The sequence below is a fragment of the Callospermophilus lateralis genome, chromosome 1, assembly GCF_048772815.1.
Source record: "Callospermophilus lateralis isolate mCalLat2 chromosome 1, mCalLat2.hap1, whole genome shotgun sequence".
NCBI lineage: Eukaryota > Metazoa > Chordata > Mammalia > Rodentia > Sciuridae > Callospermophilus > Callospermophilus lateralis.
The window spans coordinates 41244068-41259695 of NC_135305.1; the positions used below are offsets into that span (position 1 = coordinate 41244068).

Below are 15628 nucleotides of genomic sequence, written 5' to 3' on the forward strand. Positions count from 1 at the left end.
AAAGGTACATGGCTGAAATCGACAAACTGCCCACAGAGTAGTTGAATTGCAACTACAGATCTCCAGAATGGAATTGTTTCGACTAAGACTGTGCCCTCTGTTTCTCCATTCAGAAACGACACAGCAAACCTATGTTGTTACAAGAAATCTATTGTTAGAAACTGACATTTTATCATCATAATGAATAATGGCTTACCCACCCAGTTAAAAATTATACTAAAGTTGGTTTTGTGTTTGAATATCATGGTTCATCTTATACCTGTTCACCAATTAAATCCTGTTCTCTAGTGCATTTCTTCAATGACTTATGTAAATACCCACCACATAGGGGCTGCCATATGGGTATTACATGAAAATGAATAAAATATTTAAAAATATTGATAAATGACATGCATACATGAGAAACTCATGGAACAGTCAAGTGCTCACAATGGTTCAGTTTATACAAATAGAGAATTGGCAAAGGTTAATTTAAGCATTTTACTGGGAACCTTTTCTGAGTTTTGCTTTGGGCTGGGTGCTGTGGATCACAGCAAAAAACAGAGACTAATTTTTGTGCCAAGACATTTAGTTTTCAAAGGAGGCAATGTTGGATAGACAGATTATTCTGATGTAATAGTAGTTGCATATAATTTATTATTCTTGAATATCATGAGAAAGAGAATGATAGCTTTTCTTTTCCTTTTTGAAGCATGTCCTTTCCTCGAAAGGACACTGGGGACCATCTAATTCTAGAATTACTCAGATAAGGAAACTTTAAAAAAAAATGTGATAAACTATCCTTAATAAATATTTACAATGGGAAGAACTTTGTTTCTCTTGTAGTAGGAGGTTTCATAATTGTAAATTCATGTGTATATGGACCACATGGCATTTTCATTTATTCAGCAGCAAGTCGAGAGGGTCTGTGTTCAGCACTCGAATATTGGACACGATTCAAATATGAGTCAAGTGTGTCTAGAGGCTCTATTCATACCTATTTTCTTTTAGTCAGCAATGCTTCATAATGCCTTGGTTTCATGAATTAATTTTAATGAAATTAAACTTGAACAGCTCAAAATTATATAATTAATTTCATTCAGCTTCAATTAAAGTTACTAATTGAATCAAGCCTACTAGCATGACACCTGGCGGCAGTCGGCTACATGACAGTAGCAGGGAGCATATGAGACTCTGCTGACGAGCTAGTTCATGTGTGCTACTGAGTTTTGTATAAAAATCTCTTTTATTGATAATCTCAGAAAGGCCTTGAGTTGACTGTAGCAGTGGAAGATTTCTGGTGTTGTTTAAAAGAGTAAAGATTTTAATTGAAACTAACACATCTCATGAAGATTACATTTTCCCTCTGATAATGCTAAGTAAATGTTACGTAAATCTAGAACATATTGGTTTAGCATGCTTTTAATTTATATTTTACTGCTGTTTGAATATGGTTTCACTTTCTATAAATACTTAGTATTGAAGACCCTATTTTTTTTTTTTTTTACAGAGATCTCAGACTCTGGATTTAGTCCTAAGTTCATGTCCATCTATTTTCATGTGTTGAAATATGTTTCATGGCAGAACTTTTCAATTGTTGTGAAATCCCCATGGTACATGAGAAATTTTTGCATGTGCAGAAATTTTTCCCTTCCACTGGAAATGTTAACACGGTTGACTAACAACTTCTGTTTGAATCTCTTTCCTTTCTTTGCTTCCATGTCTTGACATCATCCTGTTTCTCTAACTTCTTCCTAACTGCACAGACTGTTCTTGGTATTCTTCTAATAGAGTCACACTCTTTTGGTGAGGTTAATTTGAAAAGGTTCATTTGAAAGGCTTCAGCAATCTAGTTTAGGAAGATGATTGTTTTTAAACTATGCCTTTTGTTTTTCTGGCTTGCAAATTCAAATACCCAGTGATGAACTCATCTGCTAGATTGTAACCTCCATGTAGGTCGGGGCTAGGTCTCAAAATTCATTGTATTCCCTTCACCTAACACAATGTCTAAATATCTGCTATGTATTGCATATATGTGCACGTGCACACACACACACACACTTATAAATGAATAAATTATTTTTTCTAATCTCCTGGTTTCTACAATCAAATCTATACTAAGAATTTGGTTATATCAAACTCCATCTTTGGATCCATGCAAACTTCCAGTTACTTTCTCATATTTATCCTTCTTTCCATCTTGTCATTCCATTAATTACGTGCTCACTAACTTCTATATGAACTTTGCTAAGTTTCCCTTACTCTTCTCCCTCTTAGATGTAGCCATTCTCCAGGGATTCTTAAGGACACAGTGCACTGGAATCATCTGAGTGAAGTCTATTCTCCTTTAATTGAAAAAGAATGGTCGTGGGGCCCACAGATTTGCTTGAAAAAATAAAAGCTTTCTAAGTTAATTAAAGTGCAGCTGGTATTAAAAACCACTGGTGTGCACAGATTTGTTCATCTTCCTAATATGTGGCTTTGCTTAGAAGTTTAACTGGTTACTTAGGCTTTATTTATCTTGTTTTTGACTTAAATACAGATATCTCATCTTGGCCTTTAAATATCTATGTTTCTAATCGAAACTTTGTAGTCTTACCTCCTAACACCTCCCTGAAAGCACCTCATAGTCCACAGAGTCAAAATCTTTCTCCAAGTGTCTGCTTTTAGAGTTTGCCTATTCTGTTCTTCTACCTTTATCCCATCTGGACTTTATGAAACCCTTCTAATTTTTTAAAGACCATCCAACATGCACCCTTTTCTATAACATCTTTATTGATCTCTGAATTCAGATAAGTTTTTTTCCTTCTTTTGAAATTCTTTGAGTTCTATGAACCTTTTCACATTTTACCTTGTGTTATAGGTTGCAGTTTCTTTGACATGTGTTCCTCAAAAGACTTTACATATTGGCTTTTCCTTGAGAGTTTCTGAACCTGCATATGAACCTCCCATCCCCAATACCCTTCTTCTCTGAGGATGCCTTACACATGACTTTTCCCCCTGAGTTTTCTACAGGAGGAACTGTGTGCCTCTGTACTCCTCAGTCACTTCTCATTCAACTGTAGGCTAACTTTCATCGCCACCATTTATTGGAGTCTCTTCTCCTTTGATGCTTTCCCCACTGCACTTTACCTGTGTGTACTCACTTTCATCTTTGATCTAACTTCCACACTTCTCTATCATGGCAGATCACTTGCTATGTTAAAATTATTTGTTTTTTTTTTTTATAAAGTTAATAGATTATTTTTTACTATGAACATCTCTATTATCTGTGAGCAGATAGTACGTGCTCAATAAATGTTAGTGAGTCAGTAACATGCAGTAGTCAATAGAGGTCTATATCTTTTACTTTTTTAAAATTATGACAGACTTGGAGAATTAAGAAAAATCTGTAATAAATTAGAGAAAAACATGTAATGTTCAATGATAACAAATGTATATTCTTTTTTTATTCAGAACAATGTAATAAAGACAATATTGAAAAAGATGTAACTCAAGCTACCAATGGCCACTTCACACATGGAGAGATGCGAGACCAGACTATTTGGGGGACTCCTTCAGGTGGTGAACTTATCAGAAGTAAGTATCCCGTGGAGAAAATTTGAGTTTGGGATATGTCTATGATAATATGGTCTCCATTAAATGTCCCATATAATTTTGCTATGAATCTATACATCAGCAAGCAGAGTTTATCAGAAAGTGTTTCCGTTAGTATTTTAAATTGCAGAGCTAAAATGGGCATATAAATAATGCTGTCATTTTCCATTTTTTCTTTAGAAAGGAAGAATTGACTTGTAAATACTGGACTCAGAGGTTTAGTGAAAACTTTATTCCTTCTGGAGTAGTTCCTCATTTCCACACATTGAAAACCAGACAACCCTAAGTAAATGTGGGCTGTGAGACTAAAGAAAGAAAGATGGCATTGAAGGACAAGTCATATCTTGATAATGCTGTGACAGTCCCTGTTTCTGGCCAAATGATTCCAATTTTTTTTTTTTTTTTTTTGGTACTGGGGATTGAACCTAAGAGTACTTGACCACTGAGCCCCATCCCCAGCCCTATTTTGTATTTTATTTAGAGACAGGGTCTCACTGAGATGCTTAGTGCCTCCCTTTTGCTGAGACTGGCTTGGAACTCATGATCCTCCTGCCTCAGCCTCCCCAGTCGCTAGGATTACAAGCATGAGCCATAAGCCTGAATTCCAAACATTTTTTACAATTAATATTCTATCATTATTTGTGTGTTTTGTTTTGATACTCTTGCTCTAAAATCACTCTGTATAATATATACAGAGGCATTGGTATATTTTTGTTGTACTCTGGGAATGCCCTGAAATGCCACCGTTTTTTGGGTGCTGTTTAGAATGCTGATTCTGTAAGAAGATCTGTATCCCATCCTTTGGAGCTTATGTTCTGATCACTGAGTTCTCCCAGGTGGGATGCAGATGAAGTTGCCATGAAATGAGTGATTCTATGTAGCTGACACGTAGGTGTAAAGATCAACACTGTGCCACACTTGGAAGCACATAGGAGTAAATCTTTTGAAATTCTTATTCATTTCTCTGTCTCAGTTTTTCAAGGTGTACAGGAGAATTCATTTCAGGGACTCAAGTACTCTTTTATTTTATGTAAATTATCTGTTTATCAACTTCATAATATAGAGATTCTTATGCTGCCCTTTGCCTTTACTCTGAAACTTGGGACATTTCTCTCTTCTCTAGAATGGTTAATGCCTGGCCATAACTGGCAAACAGAATAAAGCAGAAACAACAAATAAGCAAACAAACAAAAAACCCAGAGAGACCAACTTTGCAGAAAACAAACAGTAACACTAAAAATGTCAAAGAAGGGAATTTCCACTTTTCGAACAAAAGCTCTAAAAATGAGTGTATTGGAGTTTAATTTTAGAACCATTTTGGTTTTTATACACTTTTGTTTGGAGGAGAGAGTAGGAAGGAAGGAAATGAGACTAAGAAATCAGTGAAGAACATGATTTATATAGTTTTTGCAAAGAATCAAATAAACATTATTTCAAATAAACATTTATTCCCAAACATATATTGTTCCCCTTTTATCTAAATATTAATTGTACTGTTGTGAAACCTTACTTTTTGTGAGGTATTGCCATATATTATTTGTGATTTTCTAGAAACCAGAGTTGGAACTAGAAGAGATATGAGAGACAATTTTAACTCCACTTGTTGGGAAACGTGAATTTTTTTTTTTTTTTTATCTCTCTTTCTCTCTTTTTTTGATAGTAACAGATGACAGAATTTTAAGTTTGTGTTTCATTTAATTGATTTGTTTCCCTTAATCTCCTTTCTTAGGAAAGGCCCACAATAGGAAAATGTGAATAAGATCTCTTAGGACAAAAAACAAAATACAAATAGTGTTGCATAAGGATGTGGAGAATTGTGTTAATGTGTTAAATTTGTTTGTGCTTTTTGGTGAAGCTCGTTTTAGTCACAGAATTCAAACCATTAAAGAGAATGGATTTGGGGTTAGGATGAAACTTGGTGGTAGAATGCTTGCCTGGCATGCAGGAGGCCCTGGGTTGGATCCCCAGCACTGCAAAAACAAACAAATGAGAAGAGAATGGATTTGAAATGCATTGCTCTTTTGTCTATACTGATTTAAGTGGACACTGATCAAAACTACTGCAGGAAATAGTTTATTGAGATAATGATGCAATCAGTGCCTTGGGATACTGGAGCATTTGGGAACAAATATTTAGTTTCCCACTAATATGCACTGAAAGAATGTAGAGATAGGGAGATTTATCACCCCCCCTGAGAGGGCGGCTGGGAAAACTGACAGATGAATGGATACACAAAAGATAATGACCAAAGACAGTAATGCCACTTCAGCTGGAAACATGAGCTGGCAAGCATTTCCAAATATTTGTGGGTGACATCTGACTCTGAATTTGGATCACAGATTTCAAAAACTCTCATTTCTGTTATTTCCGCAGTTACACTTTTCTAGAAAAAGGCTATTTTGCTGCATCTACAGGGAAAAAAAAGATATCTGGATTTGCAGAGTGGAATATTTTATATCATCTTTAAACCTTACTCTATTCTGGACAGCATTTCAAAGTTTAGTATTATGATAGTGCTTGCTATTCCAACTCCATGACACAGAAGTCTAAGTAGCTGCCTGACTTTCCCTCTTTGCCCTTCCCCACAGAGTCCCTGGCCATCTCTGTCTAATTTAATGTCTGCCTTCATTTACCTTGAGGTTAGGGAAGATGTGTGTTTTCTTCTTGCTTCAGCTTCTAGCACATTTTTGAGGCCCAGTAAATCTTTTGTAATAACAATAGGCCCTGGAAAAGGAGACTCTGGCTCAGAGCTCCATGGGGGAGGAGGAGAACATCTGTGGTGAGTCAGGACGGGCTGGCTCCTGTTCCAGGAGTCCTGTGTGGCTCCCTGAGCACCATGGAGGAGGCGGACAGCTGGCTCTCACGGAATTGATGTTAATGTTCCCACTGTAGTGAGAGGTTGGTTGGATGGAGGGATCATCAGAAAAATGAGGCCGGCTGGGGTGTGGGAACATTTTCAAATGCACAACCTACTCTTTTTGCCAAGCTTCCATGGGACAGCTCAGCTGCTACGCCAGAAGCAAAGGAGAGTCACTGTTGAATATGACTGCTTTTTCTTTATCTCTTCTGAAGAGTGGTTACCAAGGCTTGGCAACTTACATCTCTGTTGGCCTGGATGCCTGCTGCCTTCTTGGTTGGACATTTAAGGCGTAATTTATAGGGGACTGTTCACTGTCAGTGTGATGAGGCTGTTTTTACTTTGCTGAGAATAACTGAGCTCTGGAAAGTCAAGGGAGTGGCTACTTTGGAAATTGCATTCTAATTAAAGGGTGTATTCTCAGGCTTCATAAACGAGATCCAAGCTGAGAATAATTTCCAAATTATTCTGTGAACTTTAACCTTGACCTCTGTAGACCACCTACTAGCAGCTCATGGTTGGCTCACATTCCACACAAAAGTTGGCACTTTGTCTTCCCTGGTCCTTCTAGAAAATATTGCAGGTGGCAGACCTGGGGTACAGTGGTCTTTTAGGGTTTGGAATTCAAGTTGGTTGCCCCTGAGTTGCTAACTTATTAGAGACAATCCTTTCTGGAAGTAATAAATAAAAGAGAAGAAATCCATATGGAATCAAACGTTTTGAATAAATAGGCCACACACAATATGGTGAGGGAATGTGCCTTGTGATTCTCTTTCTGATGAAATTCAAATTAAAACAGGACAATTCCAGCCACTTAAGTTTGTTAAATTAAAAAAAAAAAATCAAATTAGTTGAGAATTAAAAACACAATGAAGGTTTTGGGAGGAAATTGTATAATTGAAAAATTTCTTTTATAATTTTTCATTCTTTTACAGTTTGAAAGGCTTTCATATTGTGAGAAAATATTTTGGTATGTAATTTAATTTTTGGAATGGAGCTTAAATTTTGAAGTTTAAAAAAACTTCTTTGTATGAGAGAACTAGCTAAGGTTTTGACATTTCCTTTCAGATTAGTATATTAGTATATATGATACTTTACATCATTTGAAGCTATATCTTGTTTTAACAAAACTCTTCCTCTGACTTGGTAAAGTAAAAGTTTCAATGAAGTGACACCTCTAATTAATATTAATTTTTCTCTTTAACCCAGAATATGCATAAACTGATAACAGGCAATAGACAACTTTTTATGTCTAATTAGACTAGAAAAGGAACTGAAGTAACATTTTGATCTCAGTCTTTAGGGGTAGAAAGGACTATGTGTGTGCACACATGTGTGTACCCGCACACACCTGTGTACCCTCATACACCTGTGCACCCGCACACACCTGTGCACATACTCCAGCATATGTAATATTTTGCTTTAATTTAGGTCAAATTCTACATCCTAATTATTTCCTAGAAAGAGCTTACACTTTTCTTTGTTCCTCTTTATAAAATGCCTCAGGTCTCTATCTCAGATTTTTTCTAGGTCTTTCTGAAAATTCTTATTACTTAACTTTATCCTTGGACATTGCTTTTACATAAATGTCTCCTAATTCTAAATGTCATTACTTAACTCCAGAAATTTTCCTTAGCTTCTCTTCTGAAATAAATTTCCCATTAAACTTATTTTGTTCAGTTAATTCTCTCCTTTGTGATTTTACAGAATTCCCATGATCTGAAGTAAAGTTAGAATGCTCTACTTAAATGGTAATCCCCATTCTGTTTAACCCATTTATTCATTTTGAAGAGTTTTTAGCTCTCATAATAGTAAGCACTTAATTGGCAGTGGAATGCCAGCTGTTCCCTGGTTCACACGTGCCCACTCTCATGGAGCTGCTGTATCCTGTCTTTTCACTCATCCTGCCACTTGAAACCTTCCTCTTGGCATCCTCTGAATTTCCTCTCCACATCAACAGGCTCTGCTATTAGGAACTCCATTATCTCTTTTCCCAGCCTTTGCCAACTCACCGATGATCACCCTTTACTGAATACTTGGGGGAAGGTGCCCTTTATGTAAAACTCGGAGAAGAAAGCAGATACTCAGGTCTACGATTATATACTTAGAGCATTTCTTGCTTAGATGTTGCAGAAAAAACAGTGAGAGAGGTTCGGATTTAAATTTCTCCCGGGGCTTTCTTGTTTGAATGCACATTTCAACAGGCATTTTCTTTAAAATTTACTTTATATAAAAAGGACCATAAGCGGAGTGCATGGGCGCATGCTTGTAATCCCAGCACCTTGGGAGGCTGAGGCAGGAGGATTGTGAGTTCAAAGCCAGCTGCTGCAATTTAGCAAGGCCTTGTTCAAAATAAAAAGTGAAAAGGGCTGAGGATGTGGCTCAGTGGTTAAGCATCCTTGGGCTCAATTTCTCCCCCCACCTCAAAAAAAAAAAAAAAAAAAAAAAGCCATAAACAAGCTCACGGGTAGGTACTACCCAGCAAAGACGGGTAGATGTGAGTTTCTCAGGTAATCTGGGATATTTTTCTTCTAAGTTTTCATGCTCATTGCTTTTGGGGACAATTGCAGGAATAAAGCATTCTGACTTTTGCCTTGCTAGTGTGTTTTCCTCCTCTATTTGGCTTTCAGAAAAATTCTTTGTTTTCAAGATGCTGACCATATGCTATAGTTCATATACTTTGATTATTGCTCTAAAAGAGGAATATTTAACTGTCAATTATTCCAAAATCAAAATAATGGCTTGATTTCAGTTTAGTGGGTAATCAGTGGTCATTGTTAATGGTCTACTGTATTTGTCTCTTGGTCAGTGGCACACATTAGGCTGTGTTCAGGAGCAGATATGAAGTTTCCTGATGGGATTCTTCCTCAGGATGCATCAATCCATGCTCACCTGAGTTCTGTTCAAGAACCTGGGGGAACCACCCTCCATCTTTTATTTTGAGCATCCTAAGGTCAGGGGTTGGGTGGCCAATGGAAACCAGTTTCCAGGTTTAGATCACTATTGTGGTTGGGTAATTTACCCAACTTCTATGAGCTCTAATTTCTCATTTTTATTGATTTTTAAATTTTATCATTTATCATTTATGTACCAAGGATTGAACCCAGTGACGCTTAATCACATCCCACCATCCTTTTTTTTATACATATATATATATATATATATATATATATATATATATATATATATATATATTTATTGTGAGATAGTGTCTTGCTAATTTGCTTAGGACCTCATTAAGTTGGTCAGGCTGGCTTTGAACTCAGGATCCTCCTGCTCATCCTCCCAAGGTAATGGGATTATTAGATATGTGCCACAATGCCTGGCTTAGTTTTTCATTTTTAAAATAGAGATGTTAGCACTAATTACCCTATGGTGTCATTTTGAGGATTTTATAAGAAAATGTGTATGGCATGCTTAAGTCACACAGAGCTAAATCAGTAAATACTCAATGAGTTTGTTGGTTTGCATTAATATTATCCTTCAGCTCAGGAATCAATGTTAAGACTTCATTTTTCTTAGTCATCATGGTTCCATTAGACTGCATGCCCAGAAGGGCAGGCGTATGTAGATGAAAGTTTTGCTGAGATCTTTAGTATTTATGTCCACATAAAGTGAGCCCACATGTGTTGAGCTCAAGTTGGTTATGAGTTTCAATGGGTTTGAAGTGACAAGAAGTACATAAACCAATTTTTTTCAGAAAGTGAAAAGAGAGATTGCTTAGCACTTATAGAAATTGATGTTTCTACATATACTCTTTCTCTCTCCTATAAACAAAAGAGTTTTATTTCTTATTTTTTTCTAGATCGTTATAACACCTGGATAAGTGACTAGAATTGTTTTTCATGAAGATTGAGAGTACATTTAAAGTGCTTTGTATATCATAAAATGCAATATATTTGTTATTATTGTTGTTATTATTATTACTATTAATATTATTCTATTATTTGACTCTTCACTCTTATCACATACCATTACATTTGATCTTTAATCTGTATCCTGTTTTTTTTTCCTTACATTATTTTCAATTTCTTCCTGATATTACTAAACTCCCTTAATCTTCACTGGGAGAGAATAGATGTTGCTGACGCCCAGGTGATAGATGGGGAGGATTCATTGAGGGCCCCTAACTTTTTTCTCATTTGCCAGTTCTTCAAGTTTCAGAGAGGAGCAGAATCCTGGGAACTAGCTTAGAAATTATTTTAAAAATGCTAACCACTGAAGAAATAAATAATATTCAGTGATCAAGACCACAGATGCTGTGGTCTAGATAATTTTAGTTCTCAGACCTCAGACTTCCTGGATCTGAACACTCTGTGAGCTTATACATAAATTATTTTTGTATGTTTTTATGTTGAATTTCTGAGATGAGAATCAAAACATAATTTTGAAAAACTGTCTTACAATGTCAATTTCATTGAGATTGAATGCTTACAGTTTACTGATACTGTTGGTGAAACAGTGTTAAATAATACAGCTTAGTTCTCTGCATTCAAAGTTTGCATTCTTGTTGGAGAGACAGGAATTTATCTTGAAATTAGAACGTGTGTCATGAGGGCTCCAGGGGAAGGGGAGGTTGTGTGTTCCCAGGGGAGAAGCACAAATTCTCACATAGAGAGGGGGTAAGAGAGAACTTTCTAGAGGAAGTGATATCTATGATGACCTGAAGGAGGTCAGCAACTGAAGCAGGTTGTGGGAGAAGATGAGGTCAGAGTGTTCCAAAACCTTGCAGATCTAAGGTAGGGGAGGACATGGCCAGGCTAAGGAAAGCTGAAGTTTTGCTTAAGTTGGTTTATAAAATGTGAGATGAGGTGTGGAGAGAGATGAGAGGGCAAGAATTTGTTAAATGGTTAAATGAAGATGGAGGATATTGAAGGAGTAAGGACCTACTTGGGTTTGTGTTTTAATTTGGGTATATTTTAGGAGGATTACTTTTGCGGTTTGGAAAGTACTGTGGCAGACTGTTTTGTTGTGTTAATCTAGCTGAGAAGGCAAGGTGGTTTGGACTGGGGTGATGGCAGGTAAGACTGAAAGAAGGTGGATTTATCTTTTATGGAGTGGAATCATAAGACATGTAGGTGGGAGAATGACAGGGGCTGGGAATGCAGCCAGGGATTTTAGTTTGGACAAATGACAGACTTGATGAAAGGTTAATGGGGCAAAAGATTTAGGGACTTTGTTCAAAGAGGGCTTGAAATGATAGGCTATAGATAGAGGGAAAGAAGTAAAGACAAATAAGAAAATACAAAGGGGTGAATAGTCCATGAAGGTTTTTAGTGTTTAAGGAAAAAAAAAAAAACAACAACAAAAAAAAAACAACTGGAATAGATGTTGGAACTGAATAGGAAATGTGGAAAGAGAAAATGAAATATGATAATGGAAAATATGAATTTTAGATTTCTGAGGTGGAATAATCTCGGGTGGGGTCAAGGCCTGAGGTGTGGTCATGAGTTTGGGTGACTGAATTAGTTACTCCCAAACCAACAGTACTGGGTTTGGAAGAGGCTTTGGAGACTTTGTGCAAGTTGTCCTATTAAACAGGTGGGGAAGCAGAGATCCAGGTGTTTGTTCTAATCAACATCCTAGTAAGTGGCAAAACAGGGGTTTTATCTACTTTGGACATTTCTCCTGAGTCCCTCTTTGAAACCTAAATGTTCTAGGTTGTTGCAGCCAGTTGGTTTCTCAGGTTCTTTACAGCTTTTTCCTAAAGTCTGTTTTTAATTTGATATTTTCATACCTGAAATGAGTGAAAAATAATATAAATTATTAGGAGCTGATGGTCTTCAATATTGTAGAACTCTAAGTGATCTTTTTCATCCAGTAAATCTATAAACACAGGATTGGAAAAGATACACCAGTGTGTGTGTGTGTGTGTGTGTGTGTGTGTGTGTGTGTGTCTCAAACTACATGTGTGTGTTTAGTTTTTGCTTACTGCTAGATTTACATCCATCTCTTTCCAGTGGTTTCCTTCAGGGAGTTATGTGAAATTGAATGTGGACATGTGGGTTAAGAGGATTTCCACTTAATAGTCTATGTATTCTCTTCTTCATTGCTGATTTCATTCTCAGTGAATTATTTTATTATATCAACAGCAATAACATTTTAAAAAGAAAATTCTCCCCTATAGCTAAATATCAGGGTGAAGGTCCCACCTTCCAAAGCTACTTTAGAGCCCTGTCACCTGTAGGACATGCATCCATTTACAGGTAGGCCAGGAGATTTGGCTTCCTTCAGGTTCTTCAAAAGGAAGGACCAGCTATAATATTTGGAGGTGGAAAGCAGTGAAAAAGGAGAACATAGGATCTCTTATTCAATAATTATTGTGAATTGAAACAATAATTATTGAATACTTATTAATTATTAATAATTAATTATTAATAATAATATAATTATTCAATAATTATTGTGAATTGAACAGTGTCATGGTATTAAACCCAATGTTGGGCCCTCCTAAGTCCTGGACTTTTCTGAGACTATACAGGTCACAGTCAATGAAGATGGGTCTGGCTGGAGGCCTTAAAGAAGTGACAAACATGAAATTATACCGTATACTAATTTTGTATTTTTTCACAGCAAGTTCCTGAAATTCAGGATGAAGGAATTTTTTCTGGGCTTGCATAAATCAGTTGATGTGTTAGTCAAAAGCATGAGAAATTGTATGGCTGTAAGGAGCAACTGCCTTGAGCAAGCTGTGTAAGGCAGTGGTCTCAGCCTTTCAGCCACAGCTGGGAGAAGGGCTGCTTCCAGCTTTATCCATGACTCAGTATAGAGGGTGAGGGGTGTATCAGAATAATGGGGATTGGTGGAAGTCCCTCTCTACCCCTCTCAGGAGCTCTGTTTCCTCTGTGCATAGCTAGGAGTCCATACTGCAATTTGTCCCATGTTTCTTTTAGCTAGTTCTGTATCAAAAGCTGGATTCTTCCCAGGTTTCTTGGGTTCTACAACAAGATACACAAAAGCCAAGGGAAAGCTCTTTTAAAACACTCAGATGATGGTGTCAGAGGGTGAAATTACATTAAGTGAAACATGGAGAGAGTGGGTGGGGAAATTTGTTCTGCTTTGGAACATTATGTAATTAAATACATTTTCCATGGTTCTTAAAAACTTGTGAGAACTTGGATTGAAAACATTTAAGAAAAGAAAAAAGATTCCCACCATCTCAAATTGTCATGAATAATTGATTCATGCCAGGGTGATCATAAGACCATACATCTTATATCTGTGGCTGCCCATCATAACTTGTCTTCATGAAAAAGATATGAATGTATCATTTATGTGGAGGCCTGTCTTTGTAGATTATTTTCACAGCATTCCTTCAGAATTACAAAGGTGCTGTCATGAGCACAAAGGTGAGTGACAGCAAACACACCCAACTAATTGTGTGATTAGGAGCAATTATCTTTTTTCTACCATTCCTTGTGAGGTAGGCTCTTGTATTTGCTCTTATATCCTCCCATAACCAGCTAATTTTTTAAAGTCTTATCAGACAAATAATTCTGTAAACAAATATTTACTATCAGAATTATCAAATTAAACTCATATTCTTACATATTTAGGTTTTTGATATTTCAGCAAAATTAAGGTGGCTGATTTTTGGTTTGGCTCTGCATTTTTTTAAAGAAACAGAACAAAGTCTCTCTCTTTTACTTAAATGTATAGAATTTACCTTTTAATTCTTAAATAATAAAATCAATTTCTTTTTTAATTACCATTTTAAAAATTTATTCTAATTAGTTATTCATGATAGTAGAATGCACTTTGACACATCATACATAAATGAAGTATAACTTCTCATTTTTCTGATTGTACATGATGTAGAATCACAGCCATCATGCAGTTATATATGCACATAGAGTATTAATGTCCAATTCATTCTACTACCCTACAAAATCCATTTTAAATCTCCAAATTTCAAGGATGATGCCCTACTGAAATAAAAATGTATCATCATAAACATCTCCTTTTAAAAAGGGTTTGAATAATACTGACTTTTGCTGTGAAGTCCAAATTGGGCTAACTCAAGCAGATTGAACAATTTAAGGCTATAAAACCTTTATATTTCTATGTATTTAATTTGAGACTTGTTGCCTAACTGGTCCTTGAACAGTTCATGTAAAGGATTTCCATGTTATGCACTGAAATTCAAGTGGCAGAAGCTTAGGAAATCATTAAATGCCATATGACTCTGGCTATCCATATCTTCTGCTCTGTGTCTGGCTCAGCCTGTGTGATCCTCAACTATTATCTTATTTGACCTTCTAGGCCATGATTTTCTAGTATTTGAAAGATCTAGAGCTGCTTTTAATTTCTTTGAAATAATGTCAGTTTTTGATTTCTTTAACTTGATAAACCTTATCTATTTCTCTTTAGCATACTTACAAATATGAACACACCATGGACTTCATTATCACCAAAATCTGTTTCCATCTAACATTTGAAATCAGAAATTCATTATTTTCCCATTTCTCCCTACTCTTTACCTTAAAATTAATTATGCTTACCTGCTATTTCTTTTCTTCTGTAGTATCTCATCTCCTCTTTTACTTTACCTGATTGTTTCTTGGGCAGCTGGAACTTGCAAATGATCTCTTATTATCCCCTTAAATTCCATGACCCTGTGGCATGTCTGCTAGCCTTATGCTGACACAATCAGTATTCTTACATCAGGTTTTAAGGACTGTGGATCATAGAGGATGTGTGTAATGTCATGGAATGTCTCATATTGAGTGCATGTACCATAATTTCAATTGATGTGTATTTGCTTGTTAATTTCTAGTTAATTTCCACTTTTGATCTGTTCTTGCTGTTTGATTTTCTATATTTTCTGTTCTGTCATGACTCAGATAATATCCTAGTTCAGCACTGGCACACTTTAGGTTTTAGCTAAACGCCAGCTCTTATATTCAAACTAGCTCTTATATTTCTGGTCTACTGAGTGATGCCTTAACCCAATCTTGGTTTGTGTCCTGAAAGGGTTAAATAATTCCTACTAACAAGTTCTTTTGGTATTGATTCATCACTTTTCTCAATTCATCTAGTAGCCTCTTCTCAGTCCATATTCTTACCATAGAATTCCATGGGACATGTTTCCTGCCTGAGATTCTCCCAGGCTTCCCCCCACTTTCTCTCTGTTTGTCATACTGGCTTCCTTTTCTTCACTCTGATGCCTTTTGGTTCCTTTCTGCCTTGGGGCTT

The 15628-nt window shown here is 36.2% G+C and overlaps 1 protein-coding gene across 4 annotated transcripts in view; it reads left to right on the forward strand.

Moving 5' to 3' along the window:
* Mdfic (MyoD family inhibitor domain containing) overlaps positions 1–15628 on the forward strand; it is an 85411-nt gene that overhangs the window by 15728 nt on the left and 54055 nt on the right. For all 4 annotated transcript variants that reach the window (XM_076834082.2, XM_076834090.2, XM_076834106.2 and 1 more), the window contains one exon: positions 3436–3558. In XM_076834082.2, the coding sequence (XP_076690197.1) occupies positions 3436–3558 (123 nt within the window). The remainder of the gene's footprint in view (positions 1–3435; positions 3559–15628) is intronic.